A 15,122-nucleotide genomic window follows, 5' to 3' on the forward strand; every position below is an offset into this window, starting at 1 on the left:
AACTAAAACAAGCCATAACCTGTTGATTCCACTGAGCATGTTGCATCTGCGCCACATTTTTTGTACATTCTCCACATAGCTTCATGCCTAGGGCTGGGCGGTATGACAAAATTTTCATATCATGTTTTTTTTAAAAATCATATCGGTTTCACGGTATTTGACAGTATTTTTTTTCATGAGTGAGTGTTCTTACCCACATTTTCTTCTAATGAGAAAATAATTACTGCAGTTGATAGGCTTTAAATCTCATGTTAGTCAGCACCAGAAATAGTAGTCATTTAAAATTTTTATCAATATTTAATTCTTGCATGATGACAGTTATCTGTTGCCTCTAAAATTGAATGCAGCCGAACGCCACTAGTCGGGGCTGCGGCACTTTAAGACGGCAGCTCCTCTCGCCCAGCACATGCTCTGATCACCCTGGCAACCCTGGATGTTTACATCAGCAAAGTCGGACAGATGAATGTAGACTGTGACAGAATAAGCTGATATATATTCACTCGACTGGATAAACGTGCCCACATTAAGCACATACACAGACATAAACTTGCAAGCGGAGCTGCTGCTGTTGCTGATGCTGCTGCTGCTGCTGCTAGCACTGCTAACGTTAGCCACACTGTGTGTCAGGCTGGCAGCTAACGTTAGCTCTGTGTCCTTTACCTGCAGACACTGCAACCCTCTGGTCTGAAATGGTGAAGCGTTTAGTGAGTTGTTGTCATGTTTTGTACATTAATGTGTAAAGCTTGTATTGCACAGCGCAAAGTAGCGCACATTTCAATGGCATTTAAAGTACAATTTGGTGATTGTAGACTGTAACTAACGGCTTCAAATGGCTCTTAATACACACAGTATTTTTTTTCGGACAGTGTTCAACATGATAGATTAATAAATTCTGCTAAATTTTAACTGGTTTCTGAGTGTTTTCTTAGTGTTAGACTAGTCAGCTAGTCTAAATTAAATTTTGCGTTTAATCGACAGGGAAATTAGTTGCCAGGAACATCCCTAGTGCACACGCTCAAGCAAACACGCCTGTAGTGTTGGTGTGCAGCAGTGAAATGGGTCCCAGCTGAAACACTTTCCCACCACGCACGTTCTGGACGTTGTTTGGGTTATTCACCGGTATGGTGGTATATGAAAAATTCATGTCATTACGAAAATAAAGACCGGTTTTCTGTACGAACTGGTATACCACACAGGCCTATTCATGCCCCATGCTCTTTTGATGATCACAAGTCAGCACAGGCTTTTATTTTGAAAATTGTCCTCTCTGGTGTTTCCGTGTCTGATTGCAAGCCTGCTCGATCTGCTCTGTCTAGCTTGATTTTTAATGTATGTTCCCCCCTAAATAAGTTGGTAAATATTCAGACCTGTGACCATTATATAAAAAATGACATGTAATGGCCAGATATAACTGTATAAACTCCAGTGGCTGAAAATGTGGGATGCTGTTTCTATGCAAAGCTAACTGAACCTCAAATTCTCTCCTTGTTTGAGTCTTCCTTTCTGTCTGTCCTGTCTTTTTCCACCTTTTATGTTGTTTTTTTTTCTTGTTACGTTTGTTGTGTGTGATATGGATACACCAAGGAATTGTCATCAGTGTCTTACTGTCCCATCTATTTAGGTTGAAATTGGTTTTGATGTTGAGGCACAAAAAATCAAAATAATCAAAATTTCCCTCAGCTGCATTAAAACTAAAGTAACAGCCTGTTTTTTAAAATATAAGGAGTAGGGTTACAAATTTCATGCATTTTCCTGAACTCATATGTTAACAAGCAATAATTGATGAATTGTTAATAGTTAATAAGATACAATAGCACCTATTTTCTCAGTTTAAGATTTATATAAACAATTCTAGCAACACATTATATGAAATATTAACAGTACTTGAAATGGCTGCTCTTGTCCACCTGTCCTTAGTCAACAAATGACTCTACCAAAAATAACATCACCTAGGTCGCAATTACTGCCATTTCTGGACTAAAAAGGCAGATCAAACCAAATGAAAACCAGTGCGCTCTGGAGAAATATAATATAAAACAAATATTATTGGTTGATATTTTTTTAATCGGTTAAATTCTTGACAGTGATTAATAACTATTTATTAACATCCCTACTAAAGAGTAGAAAGTACAGATATACAGTATGTGTTCAAATGTAGGAGGTAAAAATAAAAAGTTGTCAGGAAAATAGATACTTACGTGAAGTGAGTATCAGATACAGATACTTAAAAACTTTGTACTTTGTTATTTACCACATCTGGCACTTGCTGATTCTGACTCAGCATTTTAGGCTGTGATGGAGGCAATTCCAATACAGGTATCTTTATCAGAACAGCCCTACCAGCAATATATTTTAGGAATTGTCACAAATATGACTGAAGAAAATGACAATTATCGTGGCAACATTAGAACTGAAGTGTTAATTTAGTTTATTTATTTAGTTATACAGCAGAAATTTTTAAAATCAATCAAATTTAAGATCATCACTTTTGTTTTCAGTTGCTGTTTTCATTTACACTTCATAGGGGTCTTCTTGCAGTGTAGTTGAACATAAATATATAAAAGCCTTTTCTCTATTTTACACATTTGGAATAGATTTGTAATTTAACAAAAAAAAATGCAGGGAACTTGTTACTCAACAACATCTCGAAAGAGACACATCCTTGTTGGTAGTTTTAGTAGCACCTTTCCCAGAAGGTGCGGATACAGCGCCACACCGTCACCATGTTGACACAGTGCTGCAGTTGCAGTTACAAATGACAGAAATCCACAGAGAGCAATGCTTGTCAGAGTTTGCAATCAACACACCCGTCTTGAGAGGTGGAGGCAGTACAAAAAGCCCTGCCTACACTGCAGGCGCATCTGTCTGAACAGACCTCATGTCACTACAACAAAGTGGGTTATTCAGGGACTCTGGTGCCATTGAGTGAGATCATGTAGGCCTTTAGGCATTTTCAGCTGTTTAACTATGACAGTGGGTGTGCTCAGTGTCCTAGAAATAGATCATAAGATTGTGATATTTATTGTTCCTTCAGCAATATCTGCTGCCTTCCTTTGGAAACACTGTTCCACCTGTGTGCCTCACTGGAGCAGCTCCAGTCTGTGTTTCCTTTTGCCCTCCTGTGGCTCAGCCGCCTTCAGTGTTGGGGCTGTTACTTGTGATGTGTAACCAATCAGATAGTGCCTTGGGCTGGACAGAATGATGTCCACTGACAGGTGGCAGCATCTGTAAGGTATCAACATGAGACAACAAATCTCCTGCCTCTCTAGTCTTACATGCATAAGGAAGAATGGCTTCCCTGCATCAATATGGCAGCTGTGTTGACACATTGCTCCGATGTGGTGTATTCACAATTATGTCTATGGACTTGGTGAGGAAACAACATAGGGGCAATAGTATAGGAACTGAGGGACAGTTCTCTCAGAATTGTTGGGTGTATGGATTGCCAGGAACATGATTTTTAATTGCACAGTAGGTAGACTACAACTACCAAGCAGAATAGCAGTGTGGCTTCGATTCACAAACACGAACAAGGTCACAAACCTTCACCTCACAAGCTCTGTTTGCCACACATACACACATTGCAAAGCTGTATCACACAAGTGATTCTGATTGGCCTGATACAGTTGTACATGTACAATGTACATGTAAATCCTGTTCTGAAAGCCTATATGCTGCATATCATGTGACGAACATGATGTCCTTTTTATGTTATTTGTGTCGGTTGAAGTCATGGACTTACATTGCAGTATTTTATCCTCATCCTTGTTGTTGTTTAGATGTTTTGAGGAGCCACAGTGAGGCTTGCCAAGAAAACCAGGACCTGCAGCCGTACCTGCCCATCCCACATGTCAGAGACTCCCTGGTTCAGCCTCAGGACCGGTCAGTACAAACACACACACGCTGCTTCAGCTTGGTTGCTATAGTTTTTTTGTTGATATGGCTGCCTTCATGTTGCAGAAATGTTTCTGTGTCAAATTTCTGTAGTGATTTTTCTGAAGAATCGATTCAGAAGCTCATTCAAACACAAAACTGCCATGTAAAATTACCAACATGTTGATAAATGTCTAAAAGAGGCTCTGGACATGGTTTGTAGTCCAACTAGTTGGTCTGTTTGCTGCAGAATGTTAGTCACTACAGTGCACCATGTTCTTTAAAGGTACATTTAGAGGCACTATCAAACAGAAAAACAGAACAGAAACTTTTTATCTGTTGATCGGTTGAGAAACATGTCTGATGTGTTCTGACGTTTTACAGGAAGAAGATGAAAAAGATTTGGGAGCGAGCTGTGAACTTCCTCTCTGCCAACGAGTCCAGGATTCGTACAGAGACTCAGAGGATTGGTGGAGCGGACTTCCTGGTCTGGAGGTGGATCCAGCCTTCTCTCAGTTGTGACAAGACCTCCTTGATGCCCTCTAAAGTTTGGCAGGGAAAAGGTAACGCATACTAAAAATTTTCTAGTGTTTGTTTACACAGATAGTGAAGCAAATTTTCACCTCATGCAGACACTGAAGGTGCTGATTTGTGTCGTGAACACTGAAGAGACTCCCATTATTTCTGCTATCTTAGAACAGTGCCCATAGTAAGATCAGATCAGATCAGATCAGATAGACTGGTTCCTGTAGGGACAGCTCAGGACTAGCAGTCCTCTCCAGTCCCTGTTTTCCAATTGGAGTTGGTCCGGGCTGGGGGATTGGATGGGAAGAAGAGGTTACCAAGTTCACCATTAATTCACCATTAATTCACCATCACCTCACCTCAATCACCATAATTTTTAATTTTCAATTTTTTTTTATTTTTTTTTATATTGTATTTTATTTTATTTTATTTATTTTTTTCTTTCCTTTTATCCCCATTTTCTTGATTATAATAAGAATGGTACAAAGAATAAAAGAACATCACAATTGCCCCATAATTAAGAATAAGAGAAAGTATAATAATAAAAAGAATAAAACGAATAAATAATTAAATAAGAACAGTGCCCATAGTGAACATAAAGCCTCTAGCTAAAAATGTGATTATGATCGTTAAGTCATGGTTTGTAGTTTTGGAACTCTTCATAGAATAATGCATGGACATTGTGCAGGCCAGGTCTGTGATTCATAATATAACAACATTTAACCAAATAAATATAACGACAGATTAGCAATTTTCCCTCATATGTTAAATTAAATTGGAAAGGTTCTAATTTCATTGTACAGTCCCTGACAAAAGTCCTAGTTGTAGGAACAACAAAAAATAACTTGACTTGTAGTTGACCAGTTGGAATCAGAAATGGCTTACATGAAAGGCAAAGCCCTCTAGATTATGCTTATCATACCAAAATAAAGTTTTGTATCATTCATTGAGTTTTATCATTTAATTAGGACAGAAAGGTCAGATTTTGCTTGGACAAAAGTCTTGTTGCATACAAAAATAATGTTGAAATTATACGTATACTTTATTTTGTATACACAAACATGCTACAATAACATCAGAACATAAAGTCATGGTGCCTTGGAAAAAAGAATTAATATTGTGTATGACTCAAATAACTTATTGATGAAGTCATCTGGAATGGCAAAGAAAGCTGTCGTGCAGGACTCCCAGAGTTCATCAAGATTCTTTGGTTTCATCTTCCAAGCCTCCTCGTCCATCTTACCCCAGACATGCTCAATAATGTTCATGTCTGGTGACTGGGCTGGCCAATCCTGGATCACCTTGACCTTCTTCGTTTTCATGAACTTTAATGTGGAGGCCGAAGTATGAGAAGGAACACCATCCTGCTGCAGAATTTGTCCTCTCTTGTGGTTTGGAATGTAATGGGCAGCAGGAATTTCTTGATACTTAAGGCTGTTGATGTTGCCATCCACTCTGCAGATCTCTCACACACCCCCATACTGGATGTAACCCCAAACCATGATTTTTCCTCCACCAAACTTGACTGTTTTCTGGGTGAATCTTGGGTCCATGCAGGTTCCAACAGGTCTTCTGCAGTATTTGCGACGATTGGGATGCAGTTCAATGGATGATTCATCAGAAAAATCAACCTTCTGCTCAGAGGTTGCGCTAGACTTTTTCATTGTCTGTCATTTTGACTGACAGGGTCATAAAAATCCCGTCATAATCTATTTTTACCTGTCACTTTAATTTTTAAAATGATAATAATAACATATTCAATAGCATTTAATTTTGATTCATTTTTAATTAATATTCAGTCTGAACAAGCTGAACAGAGAATCCACACCGTACCTCTTTTATCAACACCATCATCGTTATTGGGCTTTTTGAAGAAACTTCAGCTGCTGACACTCAGCTGTCGTGACACTAAGTGCATTCGAGATGATCCAGGCCTGCGCAGAATTAATCAGCGGTGATCGCCGCATAGTGCATGCCAGTTAGATTTGTGTCCCGACTTGATCCCGACTTGCACATGTGGGCAACAATAACCTCACGAGATTGAGGCGGCCGCAGTTTGTAGTTCCAGATGCCGCAGCTGCTCTCCACCGACTGCAAACGCCTGGCTGTCACCTGATTGACAAGTTGACAGGCTCTGATTGGCTCATAATTTTGACAAGAAACACCACGTGTTGTATAAAATACTAATTTTCTGTGTAATTGTAATATTTAATGCTGGACATAACAGTCTTCTGTTGTGCAATGAAGTTTTAATCTGTCAGCAAGCAGATATTTTGTGTCTGATAATAATAAAGGTTATATATATGATTTATCAAAAGAACAGTTTAGTGTTTTACAAGGCAGATAAAAGAACAGATGTTACATGTGTCAAAAGGAGGATCTCTTCTATTTTGACTTCAATCAAAGATCAAGAACGCACTTTATTTCTTCAGCTATGGTCATGATCTGCAGATTACAGGTAACCTACAGGTGATCTAACAGGATGTTCGTGTCTCTTCCTCTACTCTCTCGTAAGTCTGCTGAAAACTGTCCGACTTGACTGCAGCTTTTTGTCTCCACCTCTGCTGCGGCCGCCTGATCTCGTCTACTCTGCGAGGCGCAGCTCATCTCGAACGTACCTAATAGCTAATTAATATGCTCACTCGCCACCAAGTGATCAGGGATGTGAATTGCAACCTGTCAAAATGACAGATGACCTTCAGATTTTTCCGTCACCGTTTTAAAAAACCGGTCAACGACGGAAAATATTCGGTTAACGCGACCCCTGCTTCTGCTACTTTTCCACTGTCCATTCTTTCTGCAAGCTGTGGGCCTTGGCAAATGTAACATGATTTTTTTGTTGTCTTCTCTTTAATGCTGGTTTCTGAGCACTAATTCAGCAATGGAGACCACTGCGTGAGAGAATTCGACAAACTGTAGATACAGGGGTTTCTGGTGACCAGTTCTCATTTAGCTCCGCTGCAGTTGAAAAAGGGCTGGCCCTGGACTGTCGAAGCAACAAACGGTCCTCTCGAACAGTTGTCTTACGGGGTCAGCCTGACCTGGGCTTGTCATGAACGTCACCAGTTTCTTCAAATCCTCTCCACTTGACATTTAGATACATTAAAGATGTCTGCCACCTCAGCAGCAGACTTGGTCTTCAGGCTCTTGATGATCAGCACTTTGGTCTGTGGTTGAAATCTTTGGCATGTTGTCAGAGGTCAGGTTGCACTTCACATGAAGGTCTGGTGTGCTGTGGTTCTTTTTATACACACCTGGGAATGTATTACATTATACATTTGTCACAGGTGAAGCTCTAATCTGTGATTGCTTGAATAATTTAAAGACACGACAAGACTTTTGTCCTCGCAAAAACAGATGTTATGGGCTTTACCAAGCCTGGTTAGTTTGAGGGTTGTGCCACAAGACACTGTATGTTAAGGGTCAATGTCCCTTGTGGACATTCTGTTGATTGGTTAGGTATCATGTAGTGGTGTGTATCTCACGTACTGAGACTTATTCTATATGTATCTCAATATATGTTCAACAATATAATATATCTGAGAATTTTTTAAATGGGCAATGATTTGGGTTGATATGATTTAGCTTTGTCATAAAATCATACAATATGATGCAATACAAGACAATGTAATGTGTGAATCTTTAAATTTTGATTCAATTACTGCTACATTTGTAGAGTGCTATTAGTTGCAAAATGAAATCCTAATAGTTTTACTAAATATAGTAACAGGAGAGACGGAGAGAAGGAGACATTACAGTGGTGTTAACATCTTATTATGAATCTTGTGTAAATGAGATCCTGTAGCCAAACTTTAAAAGTGTTTAAAATATTAGTAATTTGCAGTAAATCTTCTGCTTTTGCAGATCTTCTGCTCTGTTTCATATGAAGAGTGCTGTGGTTTTGATTAGTGCGGAGGAACAGTGATGTTCCGTGTTACCTGCTCTCACAGTGACATGACATCTGTTGCCAGGCATGTTTTGTATAAATGATTTGCAGCAGTGTTTCTCATCTTTCTTATAAAACCTCAAAACTTATTCTACACTTGCGCGTTCTGAACTTTGGTGGTGCGATGCGGTACAGTGTCAGTTCTGACACTGTTTTCAGTGCGGTCTGTTTTGAGGAAGTGAAGAGGAGACACAGGAGAGGGAGGAGGGAGCGCTTGTTTTGTGTGAGCGCAGCAGCAGGTGTCCAGTGAGAGCGGTGCAGGCAGAGGCAGGAGGAGAGAGAAAACGGAGGAAAGTTAGACTTTATTGATGCCAAAAATAAAACATATGCACATCCTAATGAGATGTATTGATATGCTAGTGCTGCATTGATTTGTTTCCGATTCATTCATGAAACTGAAAAGCAAAGTATCATTGGTAATGCAAAAGCATAGCATCACTGCCTCTCCACGTTTCCTCCCCGTAAATGACAAGGGGACCCAAGAGTGAACTCCCCTGTGTGTGTATACTTTTTTTTTGAGTACATACCCACTTTACCCCATTTAGAACTCCTGTATAGTGGCTGCATGTTGACACTGTAAAATACATCTGTTGTTTTCCACTTGCTTTTTTATTCTTCTACTCTTTATAAATAGATTGCTTATGAATTATCAACAAAGATCTGCACACAGTTAGCACAGCCTTGATGTTTCAAGGCTCTTTGTGCAGAGTGTGGCATTTGCATAATTGAGCTTTGTGCAGGGTTGTGGATGCTACGGGGCAACACTGGAGTGGGTTTTCACTCCTGTCCCATCACTCTACCACAAAAATCCCATCCCAATTCCATGGCAGTGTAAAAGAAAATCCCATCCCAGTCCCAGTCCTGGGCAGTGTTTTCAATAGCTTGTTGCAGCCAAGACAGAATGAAAAAGACTAAAAATATATATATTCAAAATATGTTCAAAATAAAGAGAATAGAGCTTTAATTATAAGAACTGTGTTTATATAGAGAAACAGACCTATTTTTATTATGATTCCCAATCTCACCTGCTCCCGCTGACTTTTTTCCTGTCCTGTCTCAGTCCCGTGATAAACCGTGAAATTGACTTCCATGTCATGGGAATGCCACAGGAATCCCTTGTTGCAGGATTCCCCATGTCATTCTCCAGTGGGCACATTTGTTTGCAGAGCCTGTTGGAGGAAGCACGCAGCCAGCTGAGGTCCATACAGCTCATATTTAACAGGCCCTGGTCAGCATGTCATCATGCAGTGTGAACTAAAACAAAGCAAAGTGAAGTTCAAGGTCATTCAGATCCAAGAAAACCATCTCTCAGTCCAGTAAACTTATGTTGACTGGACCGTTCTGATGCAGCTATGTCTTGTGATGTCATCATCAGTTCACTGAGATTTTGTCTCTCCCTCAGCTTTCCCTCTAGACCGGAGGAATTCGCCTCCCAACAGCCTGACTCCGTGTCTGAAGATCAGAAACATGTTTGATCCAGTCATGTGAGTACATCTCTGCTGCTTTTTGGATGCGCTGAATGTAGCCTGCTTGTAACTTACTTGTATTGGTATTGATGTATTCAGGGAGGTTGGGGAGAACTGGGATCTAGCCATCCATGAGGCCATCCTGGAGAAATGCAGTGACAACGATGGCATTGTCCACATTGCTGTTGACAAGAACTCACGAGAGGTATGCTTTGTCCTGTGAGCGGTGCTGTCACACCTCCACACTGTTAGCGGCAGTCATGTCTCACTATACTCCCTGCTCTCTCCACAGGGCTGTGTCTATGTCAAGTGTCTCTCGGCAGAGCACTCAGGGAAAGCCTTCAAGGCACTTCATGGCTCCTGGTTTGATGGTAAATGACACAATTAATAATAGAGCACTCTGTTGTGTTGTGTGGATGTGTTGCTACAGGCACAGGTGAGAAGATGATATATGATCCAGCTGAAATAATTCCCCTGGCTGATCAGTCACAAAATGGGGAGCAGTAGTTTATTATGCTGTGAAACAGTGATTCACTGAAAAGAATAATTATTCAAGAACACAATAGTTCTGTTGTTAATTTAAAGTGTGACAGTCCAGTGCAGAATTTAGGCATGAATTAATTTATTTCATAGTTTGAGAGCCTGCTATGTCATGATCCTTAAGCAAGATTCACAAAATGTTTTGCAATGTTTATCTGGCTAAACCAACTTATACTGTCCATATTCACACAATGACCATTGATGAGATGCAGTGTGCCAACATTTTTCCTTAAAGGGATCTCTTTTCTATCATTGAGCAAACCGACAACCAGTGATTTAGTAATATTGTGTTAGACACAAAACAATAACACAACAGAACAACTAATAAACTGTACAGTTAACCCAAACAGCGAAGACAGTAATTGTGGGATGTTTTTTGATGAATTTTGAGCAGATTATTTTCTGTCAATGTTGCATTAGGGATGGGTTTTTCTGATATTTTTAGGAACAGACTTCTTTTTTTTGACAAATTCAGTGCTTTCCACATTATTCTGTCAGCGCTTTCGTTGTTTTAACGGTGTACTTTTCTCTAATGCAGTGTATTTTCAGACTTCACTGTATCCTTATTCAGATTTTTTTGTCCATATCTCAAATAATAATATACTATATAACTTTTAAAAAATACAATTTCATTTAGTTTTCTTTTACAGAAATAAATGAAATGCCAAGATATTTAAAAAATTTATACACCTTAAAATCAAGAAGGCCTTTCAAGCCTTTGTTGACCCCTAGTGGGAGTTTGGACCCCCAGGTGATTTAAAACAGAGGTCTGGGAACCAACAGAGGGTCTTAAGTGGGTTGTAGGAAAAGGAGGAATAGAATATTTTATCACATTTGGAAGTTGGAACAACAACAGACGAAATGGGATTTGTTCTTTTGATTGATCATTTGGTCACCAAATTTAGGGGCTTAGTGATTGGTGCTTAAACATGTTAGCGTCTGTTCATTTTTAGAGTTGCTCTTTTTTGCAGATCATTGATGATATATTGGCCAGTAAGCTATGTTCTGTTGTCTTTGAAGTGTTTTATTGTGCTGGACACCACAGGTGGGCATAGATGGAGAGAAAAAAAATACTTTGACAGTCACAGTTTTTGCCTTTGATTTTGATTATGGAAATTTAAAGTTCATTTTGATTTTTGGATTTAATATTAAAATGACTCCCCTGGTGAATAGAGCAGGTCATTGTCCAGAGTAAAGGAATAGGTGTGTTGATGCGGTTGCATGGTGTGCAGCTGTTTTGTCTCTTTCTTGCTTGTCTGTATATCTCTTTACACTCTTTGATGGGTTGATTTCATTTTGTTTTTATATAAACATCTGCTGATTAATATTAGCCTACATGAGTCTCATTTTTTAGCTCATGTTTTAATGCCTTTTTTGGCTGTGATGTGAAAACATCAGATTAGCCACAGGGCGAATAACCACAAAGTGTGTGTCCTGCAAGTGTCCCACCTGCTGGGCAGGCAGATTGGAGTCATGCTCTCCTCCGTATCTCTCACCCTTTCTCGGCTTCCACAGTTTAATATTGAGGCTTGGTTTGTATTGATATCAAAGCACAAACAGTCGTCATTTAGGGCAGTGGTTCTCAGACTGTAGACCACTGCCACTGGGGACTGCTGTTTAGTGTTCATATGTGAGTTTCTAAAGGTCTGACATCTGTGAGCACTGTTTTGGTGTGAGATGTTTCGTGGTAAATTCTTCAGACTCATGGACATATCAGTCTGTTTGGATAGTGTTTCAACTTCTCACTTGTAGAAAGACACACACAGCTCCTAGTGTTATTTAACAAACTGCTGAACTCAGGCACAGCTCGTGATAAAAAAAACAGTATTATTTCACAGTATTATTAAGAGCAGACATGCAATAGTGACACACAGTGCAAAGAATCAGTTGCCATTTTCACTCAGCACACACTTGTATGAGAAAGGAATCAGGGGACGTTAACATCAGGTGACAAATATTGATTCACTGGTTGAGATGCTGGATGTTGAGTGTTGGTGAATGACCCCTCTTGGGAAATTGTAAATTAATGTGATATTAGCTTCTTGTATTGAAGAGCACTGCAGTGATTGGTCAGTGACACGCTTCTGCTTTTGCTTTGACAGGTAAGCTGGTGACGGTGAAGTATCTGCGTTTGGACCGATACCACCAGCGCTTCCCACAGGCCCAGGGATGCAGCACACCCCTGAAGGCCTCCAGCCTCCACCTGAACACCACAAGCACCATGAATACTACACCCCGCCTGCAGCACCGCAGCTCAGCTAACTGTTCAGGCTTCTCATGAGAACAGCGTTAGCAGTAGATTTAGCATTCTTCTCTGTGCCCTCCCAGCATGACGGCACCAGTCTGCTGCAGCGCCTTCACTGCTTTAGAATGGGGAAGACGTGAGTCTGCATCATGGGAGAGCTCTTTTCATTTTTTTTTGTTTTTGTTTTTTTTTTCTTTTTTCAACACAGGATTTTTCACGATAGAAGCTGTTTGGAGGTGCAGTGTTTGTTTTCTATAATCTTTGTATTAGAAATGTCATGGTTTTAACAAGGAAGCAAAGTTCTTCTGGAATATTTAAGATGTGTGCAGAGACTCTAACCCTCCCTCCTTTTCTTCCACAGTCTGATGCCATGATGGAGTTCTTTTTGGCACTGTATGGAAATGGCTGCATGTATCAGAGTATGCCTCTATGTAAGCTTTCAATACAACACAGTGTGGGTGTTAATTTCCTGAAGATGTTCAGTGTACTAGTTATTCTTCTTATCATTTAGTCGAGTGAGGAAGGCATGACCAGACTTGTAGAGGGTGTGCTGTAAATACATGTGAATGGTGGCACAAGCTTTATTACATCCTCTGTATTCAAAGCAAACCATAAGCTCACGTTTTTCTTGCTGCTCACTGACATGCACAGCAGAGAGTACATCTGTAAGCAGAGGCAGATGCTCCTGAGACATGTGCTGCTGCAGCCTCTGAGTGTCTGCCTCTTGTACGGCTGATCAGGCCGGCAGGATGTTGACTCAGCCACTGTGTTTGTTGTTTGCTCCATGTATTTCATGTATGGCCTTTTCTTTCCCTTTGTTCTGGATTTTGTTATAGTATCCAGCAATGCTCCCAAACTCTCCACTTGTGAGCAATTTAACAAAATGAGAGAGTGTACCTTTAAGAGTCACCTGAAGCTTTCCTCTCCAAATATAACCCAGTATAGTCCCGAGCTATTATTATTGCTTATTTTTATTATTTACCTCTTTCAAGTTGGGTCATTTTCACTGTTGGTGCGCAACCCTCATTGAATTGTTTCCAAACCTTTTTTGAACAAGTGGTGTGTGTTGTCATCTCTGTGTAGACATGACCAACAGACCAGAGCAGCACACAGACTTATGGATGCTTCATGTTTACAATCTGTGGTCAGACAGATGTGTCCTGACTCTGTCAGTACTGCTCTGTGATCATATCAGCCTCTTGTACTAATGCTATGACTCTTTTTATCATAAGGTGTACTGTGGGGATATTAACAGTTTGTAATACTCAGTTCCAAATACGTAAGGAGTCATTTTTACAGCTCCTCAGAATTCAGAAAACGCTAAAAATCCAGGAGTTGCTAGACATAATTTAATTTTTAATGCAGTGAATTGAAAGTTGGATTCAGTATTTGCAGTGTGAAATTGTACAAATGATGCACGTTTCAAATGTTCCAAACCTGCTGCAGCAGACAACCCAACTGTGCCTTAAATAAGTTCATTTTTAAGACTGGCACTGCATTACTAAGAATGTCCTGGATTTAAGACATGAAACAGTTTAAAGAGTAAGTAAGACCTGCCATAGATGTAGTTTTGGTAGTTTGACATCTTAAATTTGGTGTTTTGTAGCGGTTTCCTTTGATATTAAACCAAATGCTTCTCTATTTATTTTTTTTTTTAAATCAGCCATGGTGTTCTATTAATGTCACTAGACCTGTTATATATATCATAACTTTTTTTTCACCAAGACATCAATTCATTGATCTTACATCTGCTTCCAAACAATTGTCAGGATGTGTAAAACAATATAATAAAGTGAACACTTTGAGAAAGAAGCCAGTTGATAGTGCATCACAGCAGTCTATTTTTGTATGTCTCCAGCAGAGTTGTGCTCGTACAGCATCTCAGCCCACACTGACTGTACTGAGGCTGCATGTAAATGTTGGTTTGATGTGACAGCACTTCTCCGGGCTTGTGCTCCACCTTTAAATGCATCCTAATGGATGCATTCTTTTCCTCTGATGTATTTTATGTAAACACTGTACATTGATATAACTGTAATATGTACTATTATATGCCGCTTTATTTCCATTGCGTTGTATGTTTGGAGTTACCAGTATCCCTAACCTGCTAGCCAGAGGGGGGAGGTGTATAATACTACAGACATTTAAAAAGATACAGATGTTTTAATGTAATTTGTCAATTGTACAAACAGCTAAAATTAAAGGTTTATTAGGAGTTTTTAAATTGTGTCTGTTGTGCTTTTCTGTTTGCACAGTGTAGAGACATTTTAGAAACAGCCTTCTGAGATTTTTTTTTTTTTTTTTTTTAGCTTTTATTAATCTATTTGGATTTCCAGTTTTCTTTAAATGAAATTATTTCCCATGATTCTAAGTAATGGGTTTTAATGTCCTAAAAACCTTTCTTTTAAGACCTTAAATACATCAGTTTAACCTGTCCATCACAGTCCCTGTCTAGTTTTTTCATCTGACTAAAGTTTACTGTTTAATGATTCTCTCAAATTTTTGTAGTATTCTACTTAAACTCTCC

At 39.5% G+C, this 15,122-nt stretch overlaps 1 protein-coding gene across 1 annotated transcript in view; it reads left to right on the forward strand.

Annotated features, from left to right (window-relative positions):
* lemd3 (LEM domain containing 3) overlaps positions 1-14,819 on the forward strand; it is a 36,513-nt gene extending 21,694 nt beyond the window's left edge. Inside the window, exons 8-13 of the mRNA XM_084710566.1 lie at positions 3,780-3,882; positions 4,258-4,436; positions 9,747-9,828; positions 9,910-10,015; positions 10,103-10,181; positions 12,453-14,819. Coding sequence (XP_084566692.1) covers positions 3,780-3,882; positions 4,258-4,436; positions 9,747-9,828; positions 9,910-10,015; positions 10,103-10,181; positions 12,453-12,631 — 728 coding nt within the window. The 3' untranslated portion in view covers positions 12,632-14,819. The remainder of the gene's footprint in view (positions 1-3,779; positions 3,883-4,257; positions 4,437-9,746; positions 9,829-9,909; positions 10,016-10,102; positions 10,182-12,452) is intronic.
* The last annotated feature ends 303 nt before the right edge of the window (positions 14,820-15,122 follow it).

This window comes from Lutjanus erythropterus, chromosome 22 (genome assembly GCF_056507025.1).
Source record: "Lutjanus erythropterus isolate fLutEry1 chromosome 22, fLutEry1.hap2, whole genome shotgun sequence".
Classification (NCBI taxonomy): Eukaryota; Metazoa; Chordata; class Actinopteri; order Lutjaniformes; family Lutjanidae; genus Lutjanus; species Lutjanus erythropterus.